Genomic DNA, 19,519 nt, shown 5'->3' with positions numbered 1-19,519 from the left:
ATATACATATCTACAGACATATCAATATACATATCTACGGACATATCAATATACATATCTACAGACATATCAATATACATATCTACAGACATATCAATATACATATCTACAGACATATCAATATAAATATCTACGGACATATCAATATACATATCTACGGACATATCAATATACATATCTACGGACATATCAATATACATATCTACAGACATATTAATATACATATCTACAGACATATCAATATAAATATCTACGGTCATATCAATATACATATCTACGGTCGTACCAATATATATATCTACGGACATATCAATATACATATCTACCGACATATCAATATACATATCTACAGACATATCAATATACATATCTACGGACATATCAATATACATATCTACGGACATATCAATATACATATCTACGGACATATCAATATACATATCTACGGACATATCAATATACATATCTACGGACATATCAATATACATATCTACGGACATATCAATATACATATCTACGGACATATCAATATACATATCTACGGTCGTACCAATATATATATCTACGGACATATCAATATACATATCTACCGACATATCAATATACATATCTACGGACATATCAATATACATATCTACGGACATATCAATATACATATCTACGGACATATCAATATACATATCTACGGACATATCAATATACATATCTACGGTCGTACCAATATATATATCTACTGACATATCAATATACATATCTGCCGGCGTCATCTTTTTAATAATTGTTGATCGATTCCCTTTTATGTTACTCATCATTTTTATTTTGATGGTTGATTTATATCAATTTAAGATACTTATCATCTTGATATTAATGGTTGATTTATTCCTAATTTGGTAAGATACAAATATTTCTACAAAAACGAAAGATACATACTTAATGGAACATATCAATATACATTTATGATAATCATTCTGCTGCAAACAAATCCTCATTGTTATCGGTGAAATGTGACTGTGTAGCATAAGAGATGCTTCGTGATTCTTACCCTTGGTTTAAAATGCTCGTTTGTCTCATTTACGAATTAATTGATAAATGATCGTGTTGAATAATTTAGGACATGGTTATCGTCACTTGGATATTGATACAGTTTTATTGATCAAGGCTATGTATGAACAAGTGTTCGAATGTCGCCTATTTAATTAAATATTTATTTAAGACTTAAGTTAGGAGCTAGGTTCCCGCTGACATCAGTCACGGTTGGGTTGACAGCTTATAGTACATTGACCAGGAGGTAGGCTTACTTATTTTATCTATTTCAGATATCAAGGATTTTACATATTAATCATCGACGAGTATAATGAATTAGATGGATATGATGCCGATTTCCCGTAGCGAGTTCCTTTCCTATCGTTAGCGAATTATCAATTCAACAAGCTGTATTGATAATTAATCTATATCCAAGCCGTGTGACACTACGTCAGGTACACAGCATCCAGGTAGGCGGACGGCGGTTACACAGATGGACTTGTTCTTTCTGCGATGATTTAACAGTAATGGATAGAAGTGCTATGGATTCCATCAACATATTTGGCTTCCTGTTTTTTATTCTACTTCAAGGTAAGTAATTATAAATATTTTGTTTAATTATGGTTGATAATTGTTTATGTATTAAGTTTCCTCCGGTAGGTATTGTGTTTGATGTTATCCACGTATGTTATAATGTAATTGCATGAGTAAACTCATTTACGTCTATCTAATCTGAATAATATTTATGATGGTAGAGATGTTTCCTCGAACATTTGTCGCATATCATAGGGTAGATGGACATGAGTAAAACGGTATGACTTAATATCCAATGATAATATTCCTAGATCACTTAGCTAGGATGTACATCTGATAACTCAATATATTGGCCATAGGTACAACTTATAATTCAACACAGCTCCGAAATATAAGTTATAACTAAGTATTGGTCATAGGTACAAATTATAACTAAACACAGGTCCGAAGCAAAAGTTATAACTCAATATTGGCCATAGGTACAAGTTATAACTCAACACAGCTCCGGTATACAAGTTATAACTTAATATTGGCCATAGGTACAAATTATAACTCAACACAACTCATAAGTACTGTACAACTTAAATTGAATGTAGAGTATGAAGAAAAGAGATTTACTGAGGGTCGGTTGAATAACAAATCGGATAAAGTGATGAAGAGGAAAATAATCAGAGTATCAAGATGGCCATAGATTAATTCCTTTTGCCATAGATTAATTAGTCTTTCAAGATTCACTGCTCTTTGACACTAGACGTTAGTCTTACGAGATTGAAGGAGGTAAACACCGCTCTTTGACAATAGACGTTAGTCTTACGAGAATGAAGGAGGTAAACACCGCTCTTTGACACTAGACGTTCGTCTTACGAGAATGAAGGAGGTAAACACCACTATTTGACAATAGACGTTAGTCTTACGAGATTGAAGGAGGTAAACACCGCTCTTTGACACTAGACGTTCGTCTTACGAGATTGAAGGAGGTTAACACCGCTCTTTGACTCTAGACGTTAGTCTTACGAGAATGAAGGAGGTTAACACCACTCTTTGACAATAGACGTTAGTCTTACGAGATTGAAGGAGGTAAACACCGCTCTTTGACACTAGACGTTCGTCTTACGAGATTGAAGGAGGTTAACACCGCTCTTTGACTCTAGACGTTAGTCTTACGAGAATGAAGGAGGTAAACACCACTCTTTGACACTAGACATTAGTCTTACGAGAATGAAGGAGGTAAACACCACTCTTTGACACTAGACATTAGTCTTACGAGAATGAAGGAGGTAAACACCGCTCTTTGACACTAGACATTAGTCTTACGAGAATGAAGGAGGTAAACACCGCTCTTTGACACTAGACATTAGTCTTACGAGAATGAAGGAGGTAAACACTGCCCTTTGACTCTAGACGTTAGTCTTACGAGAATGAAGGAGGTAAACACTGCTCTTTGACACTAGACATTAGTCTTACGAGATTGAAGGAGGTAAACACCGCTCTTTGACACTAGACATTAGTCTTACGAGAATGAAGGAGGTAAACACCACTCTTTGACACTAGACGTTAATCTTACGAGATTGAAGGAGGTAAACACCGCTCTTTGACACTAGACATTAGTCTTACGAGATTGAAGGATGTAAACACCGCTCTTTGACAATAGACGTTAGTCTTACGAGATTGAAGGATGTAAACACCGCTCTTTGACACTAGACGTTAGTCTTACGAGATTGAAGGAGGTAAACACTGCCCTTTGACACTAGACGTTAGTCTTACGAGATTGAAGGAGGTAAACACTGCCCTTTGACAATAGACGTTAGTCTTACGAGATTGAAGGAGGTAAACACTGCTCTTTGCCACTAGACGTTCGTCTTCGATATTCGCATGTTCTTTTGAAATCCGTTATTGAAAATTTTGAGTTTGGTTTAACCACCGGGAAATCTGCCCCTCCACATTCTAACTTTGAAATTTCTGTCGGTCTATTTTGAAAGCTCCGTCACATTCAGGAAGGTCCCATTATAGCTGAAAATTTTCTCTTTTTTTTTCTTTTTTTTCAATCCATTGTAACACCGTCAGAATTTAAGGGTGTTATATTCCAAACAAGAAACAGGATGTAACAACTTAGTATTGATATCGTGAACGTGCACATTATAAATAATGATAAAGTGTTGATATCTTGTGAAAGATAAATACTTACAAAGGCAAAATATGTCAATTTTATCAATGACATGTTACAAAAGTATAAAATGCAAGCACTGTTGGGAGATATTTGAAATGAGGCTAACATTACAATTAAATGGTTCTAAGATTTAAAATATGTTCAGTCCTCATCTGACAAGTCACCGAAGGATAAAAACTGTATCGTATAAATAAATATCATGTAATAACAAAAGCAGCATTTTATTCTTAATATTATCAGTAAACATATATATATATATATATATGTGTGTGTGTGTGTGTGTGTGTGTGTGTCAAGTAGTAATAACGACAGTACAGACAAGTAAATTGTCGAATTTTCGAGGCAATCTGCCCCTTTATCAAGACACATGTAAATTACATACGATCACATATAGACATAGAACATGGAAAAGTTACACAAATATAGTAGGTATAAACAACAAAAAATATCGTAATGTTGTAAAAATGATCCCCCTCGGCCGATACTTAATTCGCCGAGGGCCTATTATGATTAATAAGGAAACATCTTTGGTGGTGTACAGATGCGAAAAGTAAATGTTTACACTGTTTGAATTACTTCTTTACCCCATATAAACATTACAAGTAATTCGTATCCTCCATACATTTATGTGAGGATCCAGTGTTATCTGGATTATACTGTTCATATTACTTCTTTGACCCTTATATATATATATATATATATATATATATATCGATGTGAAGATTGTACGCGATTGATAGGAAACTTCAATACATTACTTGTCTTGGCGTTTACTTAATTAAAGAGACGTTTTAAACAGTGCTTCGATCTACCGATAAAATTGATTGGAATAAAATGATATGTCATTTTTTCCTTGTGTGATTTTGAAGTATAACCATTTCATATTTAAGATTTTTCCTGGATGAGTCAGAAATAAGCTGTAAATGTTTGAATCAATTAAAAGAATGGTACCATTTCCCAATAATGATTACTCTACCGTAAAACAGTAATAGTCGTTACAGTGTGTTAAGGGAATGACAATGAAAATTCAATCAATAGACAAGGAATCTGGCCAGGAATCTCGTTCTATGTGGCAGGCATGAAGACGTTTATATCTTTGAGAATAAAAATATAATTATGACATTTATAATAACAGTGTTGTAATGTACCTGGTTATATAAACACTAGATATATATATAACTGTAATTAATCTGGTTATATAAACACTAGATATGTATATAACTGTACTGTAATTAAATTGGTTATATAAACACTGGATATCTATATAACTGTACTGTAATTAAATTGGTTATATAAACACTGGATATATATTTAACTACTGTAATTAATCTGGTTATATAAACACTGGATATCTATATAACTGTACTGTAATTAAATTGGTTATATAAACACTGGATATCTATATAACTGTACTTTAATTAATTTGGTTATATAAAAACTGGATATCTATATAACTGTACTGTAATTAAGCTTGTTATATAAATACTGGATATCTATATAACTGTACTGTAATTAAGCTTGTTATATAAATACTGGATATCTATATAACTATACTTTAATTAATTTGGTTATATAAATACTGGATATCTATATAACTGTACTGTAATTAATCTGGTTATATAAACACTGGATATCTATATAACTGTACTGTAATTAATCTGGTTATATAAACACTGGATATATATATAACTGTACTTTGATTAAGCTTGTTATATAAACACTGGATATCTATATAACTGTACTGTAATTAAGCTTGTTATATAAACACTGGATATCTATATAACTGTACTGTAATTAATCTGGTTATATAAACACTGGATATCTATATAACTGTACTGTAATTAATCTGGTTATATAAACACTGGATATCTATATAACTGTACTGTAATTAAATTGGTTATATAAACACTGGATATCTATTTAACTACTGTAATTAATCTGGTTATATAACACTGGATATCTATTTAACTGTACTGTAATTAAGCTTGTTATATAAACACTGGATATCTATATTACTGTACTGTAATTAATCTGGTTATATAAACACTGGATATCTATATAACTGTACTGTAATTAAATTGGTTATATAAACACTGGATATCTATTTAACTACTGTAATTAATCTGGTTATATAAACACTGGATATCTATTTAACTGTACTGTAATTAAGCTTGTTATATAAATACTGGATATCTATTTAACTACTGTAATTAATCTGGTTATATAAACACTGGATATCTATTTAACTGTACTGTAATTAAGCTTGTTATATAAATACGGGATATCTATTTAACTACTGTAATTAATCTGGTTATATAAACACTGGATATCTATTTAACTGTACTGTAATTAAGCTTGTTATATAAATACTGGATATCTATTTAACTACTGTAATTAATCTGGTTATATAAACACTGGATATCTATTTAACTGTACTGTAATTAAGCTTGTTATATAAATACTGGATATCTATTTAACTACTGTAATTAATCTGGTTATATAAAAACTGGATATCTATATAACTGTACTTTAATTAATCTGGTTATATAAACACTGGATATCTATATAACTGTACTGTAATTAATTTGGTTATATAAACACTGGATATCTATATAACTGTACTGTAATTAATCTGGTTATATAAAAACTGGATATCTATATAACTGTACTTTGATTAAGCTTGTTATATAAATACTGGATATCTATATCACTGTACTGTAATTAATTTGGTTATATAAATACTGGATATCTATATCACTGTACTGTAATTAATCTGGTTATATAAACACTGGATATCTATATAACTACTGTAATTAATCTGGTTATATAAACACTGGATATCTATATAACTGTACTTTGATTAAGCTTGTTATATAAATACTGGATATCTATATCACTGTACTGTAATTAATTTGGTTATATAAACACTAGATATCTATATAACTGTACTGTAATTAATCTGGTTATATAAACACTAGATATCTATATAACTGTACTGTAATTAAGCCTGTTATATAAATACTGGATATCTATTTAACTACTGTAATTAATCTGGTTATATAAACACTGGATATCTATTTAACTGTACTGTAATTAAGCTTGTTATATAAATACGGGATATCTATTTAACTACTGTAATTAATCTGGTTATATAAACACTGGATATCTATTTAACTGTACTGTAATTAAGCTTGTTATATAAATACTGGATATCTATTTAACTACTGTAATTAATCTGGTTATATAAACACTGGATATCTATTTAACTGTACTGTAATTAAGCTTGTTATATAAATACTGGATATCTATTTAACTACTGTAATTAATCTGGTTATATAAAAACTGGATATCTATATAACTGTACTTTAATTAATCTGGTTATATAAACACTGGATATCTATATAACTGTACTGTAATTAATTTGGTTATATAAACACTGGATATCTATATAACTGTACTGTAATTAATCTGGTTATATAAAAACTGGATATCTATATAACTGTACTTTGATTAAGCTTGTTATATAAATACTGGATATCTATATCACTGTACTGTAATTAATTTGGTTATATAAATACTGGATATCTATATCACTGTACTGTAATTAATCTGGTTATATAAACACTGGATATCTATATAACTACTGTAATTAATCTGGTTATATAAACACTGGATATCTATATAACTGTACTTTGATTAAGCTTGTTATATAAATACTGGATATCTATATCACTGTACTGTAATTAATTTGGTTATATAAACACTAGATATCTATATAACTGTACTGTAATTAATCTGGTTATATAAACACTAGATATCTATATAACTGTACTGTAATTAAGCTTGTTATATAAATACTGGATATCTATATCACTGTACTGTAATTAATCTGGTTATATAAACACTGGATATCTATATAACTACTGTAATTAATCTGGTTATATAAACACTGGATATCTATATAACTGTACTTTAATTAATTTGGTTATATAAACACTGGATATCTATATAACTGTACTGTAATTAATCTGGTTATATAAACACTTGATATCTATATCACTGTACTGTAATTAATCTGGTTATATAAGCGCCTTAAATCGTATTGAAAATTACAGTGAAATTACAACACAAAAATAAAATATTATTTTATAATATACACTTGCACTTTAATATTAAACATCTAAAGGGTCTTACAAATATTGTATTCAACATTTTGTGTTACTATTGTAAAAAGAAAAAAGTTATCCATTCAAATGTCTTGTGCATAGCAGCCGTTCGAACTTGAACCATTCCCATTAATATTGTGTAAATCAATCGAGTTGAAAATAATAAGTATCGGCTTTAACAATAATTTGCTTCTCGCGAAGAACATCAAAGGCGCCACTCGGAGAGTTGCTTACCTTCACCAGAAGTACATGATATTTAGATAATCGTTCGGGAACGATTGTAGGAATACTGTCAATAATTTACTAAATAGGCCTACATTATTTGGTTAGGAAATGATGATTGATCCTTCACATACACATAGATACTGTTGCAGTGTGTTTATAATTAATATTACCTTAACAATGGCAAGCTTAATGAAACTTAACGTTAAAATCAGGTCGAGCCAGGTGGTTGGGGACATTTTTTTTTTCCGTGTTTGATGAATATCACCATATGTGAGGTTTTCGTTATAAGATTTAATACTAATGATAAAAATAACTACTTACAATTACCTCTGCATGACACTGAAATAGAATGAAACTGAGAAATACAATAATTCTACCTCCTCGATGTTATTGATTCTTCCAACAGACTACCTTATAACACTGAACGCCATTCGTCTATACAATCAGTGACTATTGTACTAAATAGATTTGGTTCTGACACGTTTCGGCCATCGGTGACGCAAATGTATTTCAATATATTTGAATTGATATTTCTGTTAATGAAAAACCGTTTGCATTTATAATGCAATCAATTTCTTGATTTCAATGACAGTTTGCCATTTCATTTTCATTAAAGGTCAAAAAAAAGTTATTTGGTTCCCAGCAGGGGAATATTTTTCAGAACTCGTTTTCCTAATTTTTCTTCTCGAGGTTATAAAAAGAAATTGTAATGTTTCAACACTGCTTATTTAATCATGTTTTTATCAAGTAATGAGAAGTTTCAACGCTTCACTTTAGCAACGAGATTACTCGAATTTTGTTATATAAACATGAATTAGGTTTGGTGCTTTTGCATGTTGATTTCAATTAATGACGACATGTTCTCATTAAGGAGTAGAACCGGTAATCGTAATTGCTTATTTTTTCTTGAATACATTTCGGATTTACTGTCTATACCTATCGATAAATCAACTCCAGAATACGTGAAAATATTACACGAAATATCAAGTTTTCCCTGTGTATCACGTTAGCAATTGTTGAATGGAAAATGTCATAGGCTATCTTATTCATAACTTTCATTACCCGACATTATGTAAACAGCCCAGGAACATCTCAGGAGAGATGCCGATGTTCCTTATGTTTACCCTGTAGGTGTAGAAATAAATTAAACCATACTTGTGGCAACTCATTTCGAATGACATTTAATTGGAAAATACATCTCCTATAACTGCTATTGTTCATCATGTCTAGCCCTGTGGTAAGTCTTCTAGTAAATAAGCAAGGGGGTGGGGATGGGGGGGGGGGGGGGGTATGAGATTAGCTGACCATTGCATTAGAAAAGTACGAAGGCGGATATCAGCCGTCAAGTTACTCGCATTTATGTGATGCGAATAACCTGACATAGTAAAATCACTTGACATGTTACTCTCATGTGATACGGGTAAGAGTTCGCACCATTGAAGAAGGTGACAATACACATGCCAAACCCATTAACATTCCAGGGTTAACACGTGCTTCACATCAACATAGCAAGTTAAAACCTTATCTTTGATTATTTGTGCTGCATAAAAAAATCTCTTGTCCAATGTCACTCAAGAGGATAAAATTGGGCTCAAATTTGGTAAATTAAGTAATTTCTCTTATTTCCTCAATTCTTTTTGGTATATAAAACCATTTCCCCCAAGTTAGATAAAAAAGAAATTCTCTTGCAATTAATCTGTGGTCATATATACATGCCACACGTTGGCTTAAAAACCCGGTTTAATCTTCGACAGTTGCCATGATAGCCTCTTTTGAAAGGTCAAGTAAAACTGTACTCTGGAATGTTAATGGGTTTTGCAAGTGAACAGTCATCTCCTTCGTGACTGTATACAGTTACTCGCATCATATGAGAGTAGCATGTCAATTGAATTTAGCCTATGGCAGGTTACTCGCATCTCATAAATGCGAGTAACGTGACGGCTGATATCGGCCATCGCAGAAAAGTGAATTACTGACACTATCTCAATGATGGCCCATTTTTGTTAAGCTCTTAAAATTCTTATTAGAAATTATAATCAATCAACCAATAGTACATGAAATCTATCACCTGTGTGCTAATGTTTATCTCTATACCGAAATATATAAACACATCCCATACGGACAAAGCCAGCTTGTATCAACTATATATATTTGTAGTCTTCAATATTACACACAGCTGAAAGCTGAGCAACATCGACTAATTGCTGACATACCAAACTAAAACAAATTCACAACCATGGTTCTGCTTTAACTCTTGTAATGAAATTTGATAAGAAAATCAAAAATATTTTTAAAATATATCAGTATAATATGATATATAATCCACAAAATAAAATATATGTATAATCCATACATTTTGATAGATAATACAAATAATTTGAGATGTTGCAACAATGGGTGAGATTAGAATTTGAAAAATTAGGTAAGCAAAAATAACAGAACAAAAAATAGATTCATGTATAAACACAAATAACGTTATTAATTCTATATATTAAATTTGTTGAGTGGATATCATTTTCACTTGGAACGAAACATAGGCGGAATTTTTAAGATTTTAATTATCAAATCGTGATTTCATATATAAATGCCGTCGTGTTGTTTAACATAACGTAACCCTATTGACAAGACTGTGAAATATGACTTCCTTGATCACCCCTCTTTAAGAAATTCCTAGAAAATAAGAGCTTTTATCAGCATATTTCTCGAGATATATATTATATTACATTCTTGTTCGCATGATATTTTGATTTATTATGCCATTCTACAAAAGCCATATAAGGTACAAGAAAATAGCTCAACATAAGTCGAAGGAAATGTCAAAACCTGGATAGTGAAGTGCAATATCCCGTAATTCAAAAAGTCTACAATTTTAATCAAAAAGTCAAAACAGTGAAAAAAAAACTTGGCATGTAGGTTCAGGTTCATGACTTAATTCCGCAAATAGTGTCTGGAAATACTGCAAGGCAAACATCGTGTTTTTATAATACATTTATAGTGCGATATAAGAAAGTGTAATATCGGTGCTAAAACGCGGTAGAATGATCATCAAATATACCTGCATTAAAAAAAACATTGGATAATGATGGACACTCCAATGGCATCTACCTCGGTATTAACGTTATACCTAAATACTACTGATTGACGGACACTCCAGTGATATCTACCTCGGTATTAACGTAATACCTAAATACTACTGATTGACGGACACTCCAGTGACATCTACCTCGGTATTAACGTAATACCTAAATACTACTGATTGACGGACACTCCAGTGACATCTACCTCGGTATTAACGTAATACCTAAATACTACTGATTGACGGACACTCCAATGGCATCTACCTCGGTATTAACGTAATACCTAAATACTACTGATTGACGGACACTCCAGTGACATCTACCTCGGTATTAACGTAATACCTAAATACTACTGATTGACGGACACTCCAGTGACATCTACCTCGGTATTAACGTTATACCTAAATAATACTGATTGACGGACACTCCAGTGACATCTACCTCGGTATTAACGTAATACCTAAATACTACTGATTGACGGACACTCCAATGGCATCTACCTCGGTATTAACGTAATACCTAAATACTACTGATTGACGGACACTCCAGTGACATCTACCTCGGTATTAACGTAATACCTAAATACTACTGATTGACGGACACTCCAGTGACATCTACCTCGGTATTAACGTAATACCTAAATACTACTGATTGACGGACACTCCAGTGACATCTACCTCGGTATTAACGTAATACCTAAATACTACTGATTGACGGACACTCCAGTGACATCTACGTCGGTATTAACGTAACACCTCAATACTACTGATTGATTGCAAGCTGATTGGCCTCGTTGTAATTGAAGTTTGTTTTTTTCCACGCATGATTGTTAATGTTGCGTCCCATTTTATTGATGATATTTTATTACTGTATTCATGTCAAATGTAAATCGTCGCAACAGGTCCCGCGTTGTGTCTGCACCACCTCACACGAATGCTTCATTTCTTATTACATTTATAAATATTTTTTACGAGAAACGCCATGTTGCATACAAGACTTCAACTTTCACATTATCGGGTCATTCGTGATCGCAGCTTGGATCACCTGTCATGGCAACAACGAGGATGATGGTTTTATCACCGTTTCGAATCTACAAACTTGTATGTACTACCAAATACTTCTAACAATACCTTTTTGTCTTTGAAATCATCTTTAAAAAAAATTGAATTAATTACGATCCATTGCATTCGTCTATCAACAATTTTTCGTCTCTAGGATCTATATGCCGATTTCGATACTTAAAACACTGTAGAGTTCAAATACTATCAACATCAACATTATCAACTTTAAAGCCACATCCTCCCAAAAAAAGTTTTCAGACTTAGTATATACCTAACAAATCATCGTGAATAAAAATAAAACTGGAGGAAAATGTGTATCTATGAAAGTATACGGGTAATTCTCAAAAATAATAACTTGGTCCGACAGACCAACGCCGAAACGCCGAATGCGTGAACTTGCCAAAACACAGATTCTGCCAAAAAGTATGCAAATGGGACTGGAATCGGCGAAACCCGAATATTTCCTTAGGAAAGGACATGATCCTTTGGAACTTAGCGAGAGAAGAAAAGGGAATATACTCGAATTCCGATTTTGCGCAGGACGTCTGTTAATTGGATTGCTGGCTAGGTTTTGAACATTGTCAACTTCACCGATCTAAAATTTTATCGATTTGCAAATTAAGTATTTAGATGTATGTTTGTTTATTTTGTTCAGTTATTACGCTAATATGCTGTTAATATGTTTAAATGGATGCATTATTAGGCAAAGCTTGCGTATATTCGATATTTAAACAACGGCCGTGTCTGTAGTTTATATCTGCAGTGCACGTTATTATAGCCTCGTTCCGTTCACGGCTCCGTGACAAATCTCCCGATAAAATTTAATGCGGCAAGTTATTTTTCGGCATAGCCGTCTAATTTTGTTTTGGCCCCGGATATGACGCGACAGGTGGCGTTTCTGTCAAGATGAAGTACGTGATTGGTCAATGTAGCGGTCAATGCAAAATGCAGATTTACAGTTTAAAACGAAACAAAGTTAAAGGGACCTCACGGTAAACCAATATTTATTTTGTATTTTCTATCTTATCATTGGGTATATCTTTAAAAAAATAACCTTCTGAACAAAAAATAACCATTCGAATTTGATGATGTATGCACATAAAAACATCAATTATCAATTATTAAAAGGTTATCACTCTGAATATGCAAATTTTGTGACATATACGATAAACGCATGCGCACAACAAACTAAAACACATGGAAATAAAAATGGCTTCCATTGTGAATCGACTGCGGTTGGAAACGATAACAGCTTCCGCAATGAAGAGAATAATAGGGAAATGGGTCAAACACAATCCTAGAATTAAACTTGGGAAGCAGTACAATAGATTGTAACAGTTCAAACATGAAAACAGCAGTAATACGGACGCCGCTCGTATTCTGCTTGATTGTTTGATAGTAGGTCATGACAATCTCGGTAATATTTACACAAACTCTGTAATAGTTTCACAAGCTCGGTAATATTTACACAGTCTGTACCAGTACATCGCTACTGTCACTATACTATATGAACAGTGTTTACACTTATTTACACATAAATATGTGTGCCGTAATATATACAGAACGTGTTATTTAACATTTAAACCACTGTATAATATCGTTATCCAACTAACCCAGACGGAATATAGATATTGCCTTGTAAACTATCGTCTGTTTGTGTTGCCACGATTTCAAAACAGTCACGTAATAATTTAAAAATAATTTCCGCGCTAAATTAAGAGGGGGATTCCCAACTAAATCGAGTGGTCAAGCTGGACATAGGGATTGACTGTGAACATTGGGACAGCACAGAAACATAACTGGAAAGGAACAAAACGCGTACATTCAGTGAAAATTGCAACGTTTATCGTGATGTCCCTTTTAAATTGAATGCAATCTGAATAAGTGGATGCATCTATTCAAATGACACATTTGCAGTCCTATCATCACCAAAAATGATTCAAACTGATATAATTTTGTTATCCGTGCTGAAACTGCGTATTTATTAATTAAAATGTAGTTCATTAATTTATTTCACCAGTAGTTTTACATTATAACCACCAGCATTAAAACTATGCCGTTTATCTTTTTTAAAGATATTTCAGGCGGCCAAGTCAGTGGTCATTTTAATGTTAAGAGAGCGTGAATGAGCATCCTGGATTACCATTAATACATATGTGTAACTAGAATTATTAGTTATTTGAGTGACTTTAACGCTTGCTGTATAAATCGTCCTATGGCACCCGATTACCCAAAATCAATTTTCATGAAACAGATAGAAGCGTGAAGGTATTTGTACATGAACAACGAAAAGTGCTGTACATTCTGACGAAGTGTTAATGTAGTCTGTTCGTGCCAGTCACGTGACCACACGAGGACCGAAGAAAGCATCCCGATAAGGACGTTGGACACTGAACATTGAAATTCGGTTGCGAAAACACGAAGAACTGACAGGGAAACTATTACATGATCTATTTATTCAAAAACAAAATAATGTATGTTCTGTTCAATTATAAATGCAACATTAACCCACATGCGCATGCAAACTGTTCTATTTCAGATTGACTATTCGTTCAATGATATCTGATTTGTGGAGGAGGAGATGACAATCTAGACAAAGCGTTCGCATCGGTCTTATTCCATACAAATTACGTAGCTGATCACTATCTCAACTGGGGCGCTAGCATCACGCTATATTAGTCTTTTGTACATTAAGCAATCATGATTGAACGTTTTTTTTTTTTTTTTTAATTGACTCTGAAATAAACCTCGCACACTGGTGAGTATGTAATTACCAAAGCTTTAGCAAACTACTCCCTTTGTTGACAATTGTTTCCATCGCGTGATGAGGGAATGAATATTGACAGATTCGGAGTTTTAATTGTATTGATGATTTACATTTGTCACGTGTCTGAACATTATAAAGATCAATAACAGCCCTTGTTTAAAGCGAAAATGTACACTTGGCAACATGTGGGCACACCTAGAGATAACTGTCCAACAGGACGACGATGGCAACATTTTACAACACCTAAAACACCTAGGACAAAGTCATTTGAAATGTTCCTTTTTAATGGATTGATTTCTGCATAAAATTATTGCCAATGACGTAATAAACAATAACGTGTCAACGACATGCCTATGTAGGGCCACCCAGCTCCGAGGTCACTACTCCAACGATATGTCTATGTAGGGCCACCCAACATCAAGGTCACTACTCAAACGACATGTCTATGTAGTACCACACAATATCGAGGTCACTACTCCAACGACATGTCTATGTAGTACCACCCAACATCGCGGTCACTACTCCAACGACATGTCTATGTAGTACCACCCAACATCGCGGTCACTACTCCAACGACATGTCTATGTAGTACCACCCAACATCGAGGTCACTACTCCAACGACATGTCTATGTAGTACCACCTAACATCGCGGTCACTACTCCAACGACATGTCTATGTAGTACCACCCAACATCGAGGTCATTACTCCAACGACATGTCTATGTAGTACCACCCAACATCGAGGTCACTACTCCAACGACATGTCTATGTAGTACCACTCAACATCGAGGTCACTACTCCAACGACATGTCTATGTAGTACCACCCAACATCGCGGTCACTACTCCAACGACATGTCTATGTAGGGCCACCCAACATCGAGGTCACTACAGCAATCATGTCTATGTAGTACCACCCAACATCGCGGTCACTACTCCAACGACATGTATATGTAGTACCACCTAACATCGAGGTCACTACTCCAACGACATGTCTATGTAGTACCACTCAATATCGAGGTCACTACTCCAACGACATGTCTATGTAGTACCACCCAACATCGAGGTCACTACTCCAACGACATGTCTATGTAGTACCACCCAACATCGCGGTCACTACTCCAACGACATGTCTATGTAGTACCACCCAACATCGAGGTCACTACTCCAACGAAATATCTATGTAGGACCACCTAACATCGCGGTCACTACTCCAACGACATGTCTATGTAGTACCACCCAACATCGAGGTCATTACTCCAACGACATGTCTATGTAGTACCACCCAACATCGAGGTCACTACTCCAACGACATGTCTATGTAGTACCACTCAACATCGAGGTCACTACTCCAACGACATGTCTATGTAGTACCACCCAACATCGCGGTCACTACTCCAACGACATCTCTATGTAGGGCCACCCAACATCGCGGTCATTACTCCAACGACATGTCTATGCAGTACCACCCAACATCGAGGTCACTACTCCAACGACATGTCTATGTAGGGCCACCCAACATCGCGGTCATTACTCCAACGATATGTCTATGTGGGGCCACCCAACATCGAGGTCACTACTCCAACGACATGTCTATGTAGTACCACCCAACATCGAGGTCACTACTCCAACGACATGTTTATGTAGTACCACCCAACATCGAGTTCACTACTCCAACGACATGTCTATGTAGTACCACCCAACATCGAGGTCCCTACTTCAACGACATGTCTATGTAGTACCACCCAACATCGAGGTCACTACTCCAACGACATGTCTATGTAGGGCCACCCAACATCGAGGTCACTACTCCAACGACATGTCTATGTAGTACCACCCAACATCGCGGTCACTACTCCAACGACATGTCTATGTAGTACCACCCAACATCGAGGTTATTACACCAACGACATGTCTATGTAGTACCACCCAACATCGAGGTCACTACTCCAACGACATGTCTATGTAGTACCACCCAACATCGAGGTCCCTACTCCAACGACATGTCTATGTAGTACCACCCAACATCGAGGTCATTACTCCAACGACATGTCTATGTAGTACCACCTAACATCGCGGTCACTACTCCAACGACATGTCTATGTAGTACCACCCAACATCGAGGTCACTACTCCAACGACATGTCTATGTAGTACCACCCAACATCGAGGTCATTACTCCAACGACATGTCTATGTAGGGCCACCCAACATCGAGGTCACTACTCCAACGACATGTCTATGTAGTACCACCCAACATCGAGGTCACTACTCCAACGACATGTCTATGTAGGGCCACCCAACATCGAGGTCACTACTCCAACGACATGTCTATGTAGTACCACCCAACATCGAGGACACTACTCCAACGACATGTCTATGTAGTACCACCCAACATCGAGGACACTACTCCAACGACATGTCTATGTAGTACCACCCAACATCGAGGACACTACTCCAACGACATGTCTATGTAGTACCACCCAACATCGAGGTCACTACTCCAACGATATGTCTATGTAGTACCACCCAACATCGCGGTCACTACTCCAACGACATGTCTATGTAGTACCACCCAACATCGAGGTCACTACTCCAACGACATGTCTATGTAGTACCACCCAACATCGAGGTCACTACTCCAACGACATGTCTATGTAGTACCACTCAACATTGAGGTCACTACTCCAACGACATGTCTATGTAGTACCACCCAACATCGCGGTCACTACTCCAACGACATGTCTATGTAGTACCACTCAACATCGCGGTCACTACTCCAACGACATGTCTATGTAGTACCACCCAACATCGCGGTCACTACTCCAACGACATGTCTATGTAGTACCACCCAACATCGAGGTCATTACACCTACGACATGTCTATGTAGTACCACCCAACATCGAGGTCACTACTCCAACGACATGTCTATGTAGGGCCACCCAACATCGAGGTCACTACTCCAACGACATGTCTATGTAGTACCACCCAACATCGAGGTCACTACTCCAACGACATGTCTATGTAGGGCCAACCAACATCGCGGTCACTACTCCAACGACATGTCTATGTAGGGCCACCCAACATCGAGGTCACTACACCAACGATATGTCTATGTAGGGCCACCCAACATCGAGGTCACTACTCCAACGACATGTCTATGTAGTACCACCCAACATCGAGGTCACTACTCCAACGACATGTCTATGTAGTACCACCCAACATCGCGGTCACTACTCCAACGACATGTCTATGTAGTACCACCCAACATCGAGGTCACTACTCCAACGACATGTCTATGTAGTACCACCCAACATCGAGGTCATTACTCCAACGACATGTCTATGTAGTACCACCCAACATCGCGGTCACTACTCCAACGACATGTATATGTAGTACCACTCAACATCGAGGTCATTACTCCAACGACATGTCTATGTAGTACCACCCAACATCGAGGTCACTACTCCAACGACATGTCTATGTAGTACCACCCAACATCGCGGTCACTACTCCAACGACATGTCTATGTAGTACCACCCAACATCGAGGTCACTACACCAACGACATGTCTATGTAGTACCACCCAACATCGAGGTCACTACTCCAACGACATGTCTATGTAGTACCACCCAACATCGCGGTCACTACTCCAACGACATGTCTATGTAGTACCACCCAACATCGAGGTCACTACTCCAACGAAATATCTATGTAGGACCACCTAACATCGCGGTCACTACTCCAACGACATGTCTATGTAGTACCACCCAACATCGAGGTCATTACTCCAACGACATGTCTATGTAGTACCACCCAACATCGAGGTCACTACTCCAACGACATGTCTATGTAGTACCACTCAACATCGAGGTCACTACTCCAACGACATCTCTATGTAGGGCCACCCAACATCGCGGTCATTACTCCAACGACATGTCTATGCAGTACCACCCAACATCGAGGTCACTACTCCAACGACATGTCTATGTAGGGCCACCCAACATCGCGGTCATTACTCCAACGATATGTCTATGTAGGGCCACCCAACATCGAGGTCACTACTCCAACGACATGTCTATGTAGTACCACCCAACATCGAGGTCACTACTCCAACGACATGTCTATGTAGGGCCACCCAACATCGCGGTCATTACTCCAACGATATGTCTATGTAGGGCCACCCAACATCGCGGTCATTACTCCAACGACATGTCTATGCAGTACCACCCAACATCGAGGTCACTACTCCAACGACATGTCTATGTAGGGCCACCCAACATCGCGGTCATTACTCCAACGATATGTCTATGTAGGGCCACCCAACATCGAGGTCACTACTCCAACGACATGTCTATGTAGTACCACCCAACATCGAGGTCACTACTCCAACGACATGTCTATGTAGTACCACCCAACATCGAGGTCACTACTCCAACGACATGTCTATGTAGGGCCACCCAACATCGCGGTCATTACTCCAACGATATGTCTATGTAGGG

The 19,519-nt window shown here is 35.9% G+C and overlaps 1 protein-coding gene across 1 annotated transcript in view; it reads left to right on the top strand.

Annotated features, from left to right (window-relative positions):
• Window positions 1-1,372: 1,372 nt before the first annotated feature.
• LOC117334171 (neuronal acetylcholine receptor subunit alpha-9-like) overlaps window positions 1,373-19,519 on the top strand; it is a 31,872-nt gene continuing 13,725 nt past the window's right edge. Inside the window, exon 1 of the mRNA XM_033893645.1 lies at window positions 1,373-1,614. Coding sequence (XP_033749536.1) covers window positions 1,551-1,614 — 64 coding nt within the window. The 5' untranslated portion in view covers window positions 1,373-1,550. The remainder of the gene's footprint in view (window positions 1,615-19,519) is intronic.

The sequence above is a fragment of the Pecten maximus genome, chromosome 9, assembly GCF_902652985.1.
Source record: "Pecten maximus chromosome 9, xPecMax1.1, whole genome shotgun sequence".
Lineage (NCBI taxonomy): Eukaryota > Metazoa > Mollusca > Bivalvia > Pectinida > Pectinidae > Pecten > Pecten maximus.
The sequence above is the reverse complement of the archived record's forward strand: the minus strand, read 5'-3'. Positions and strand labels throughout refer to the sequence as shown.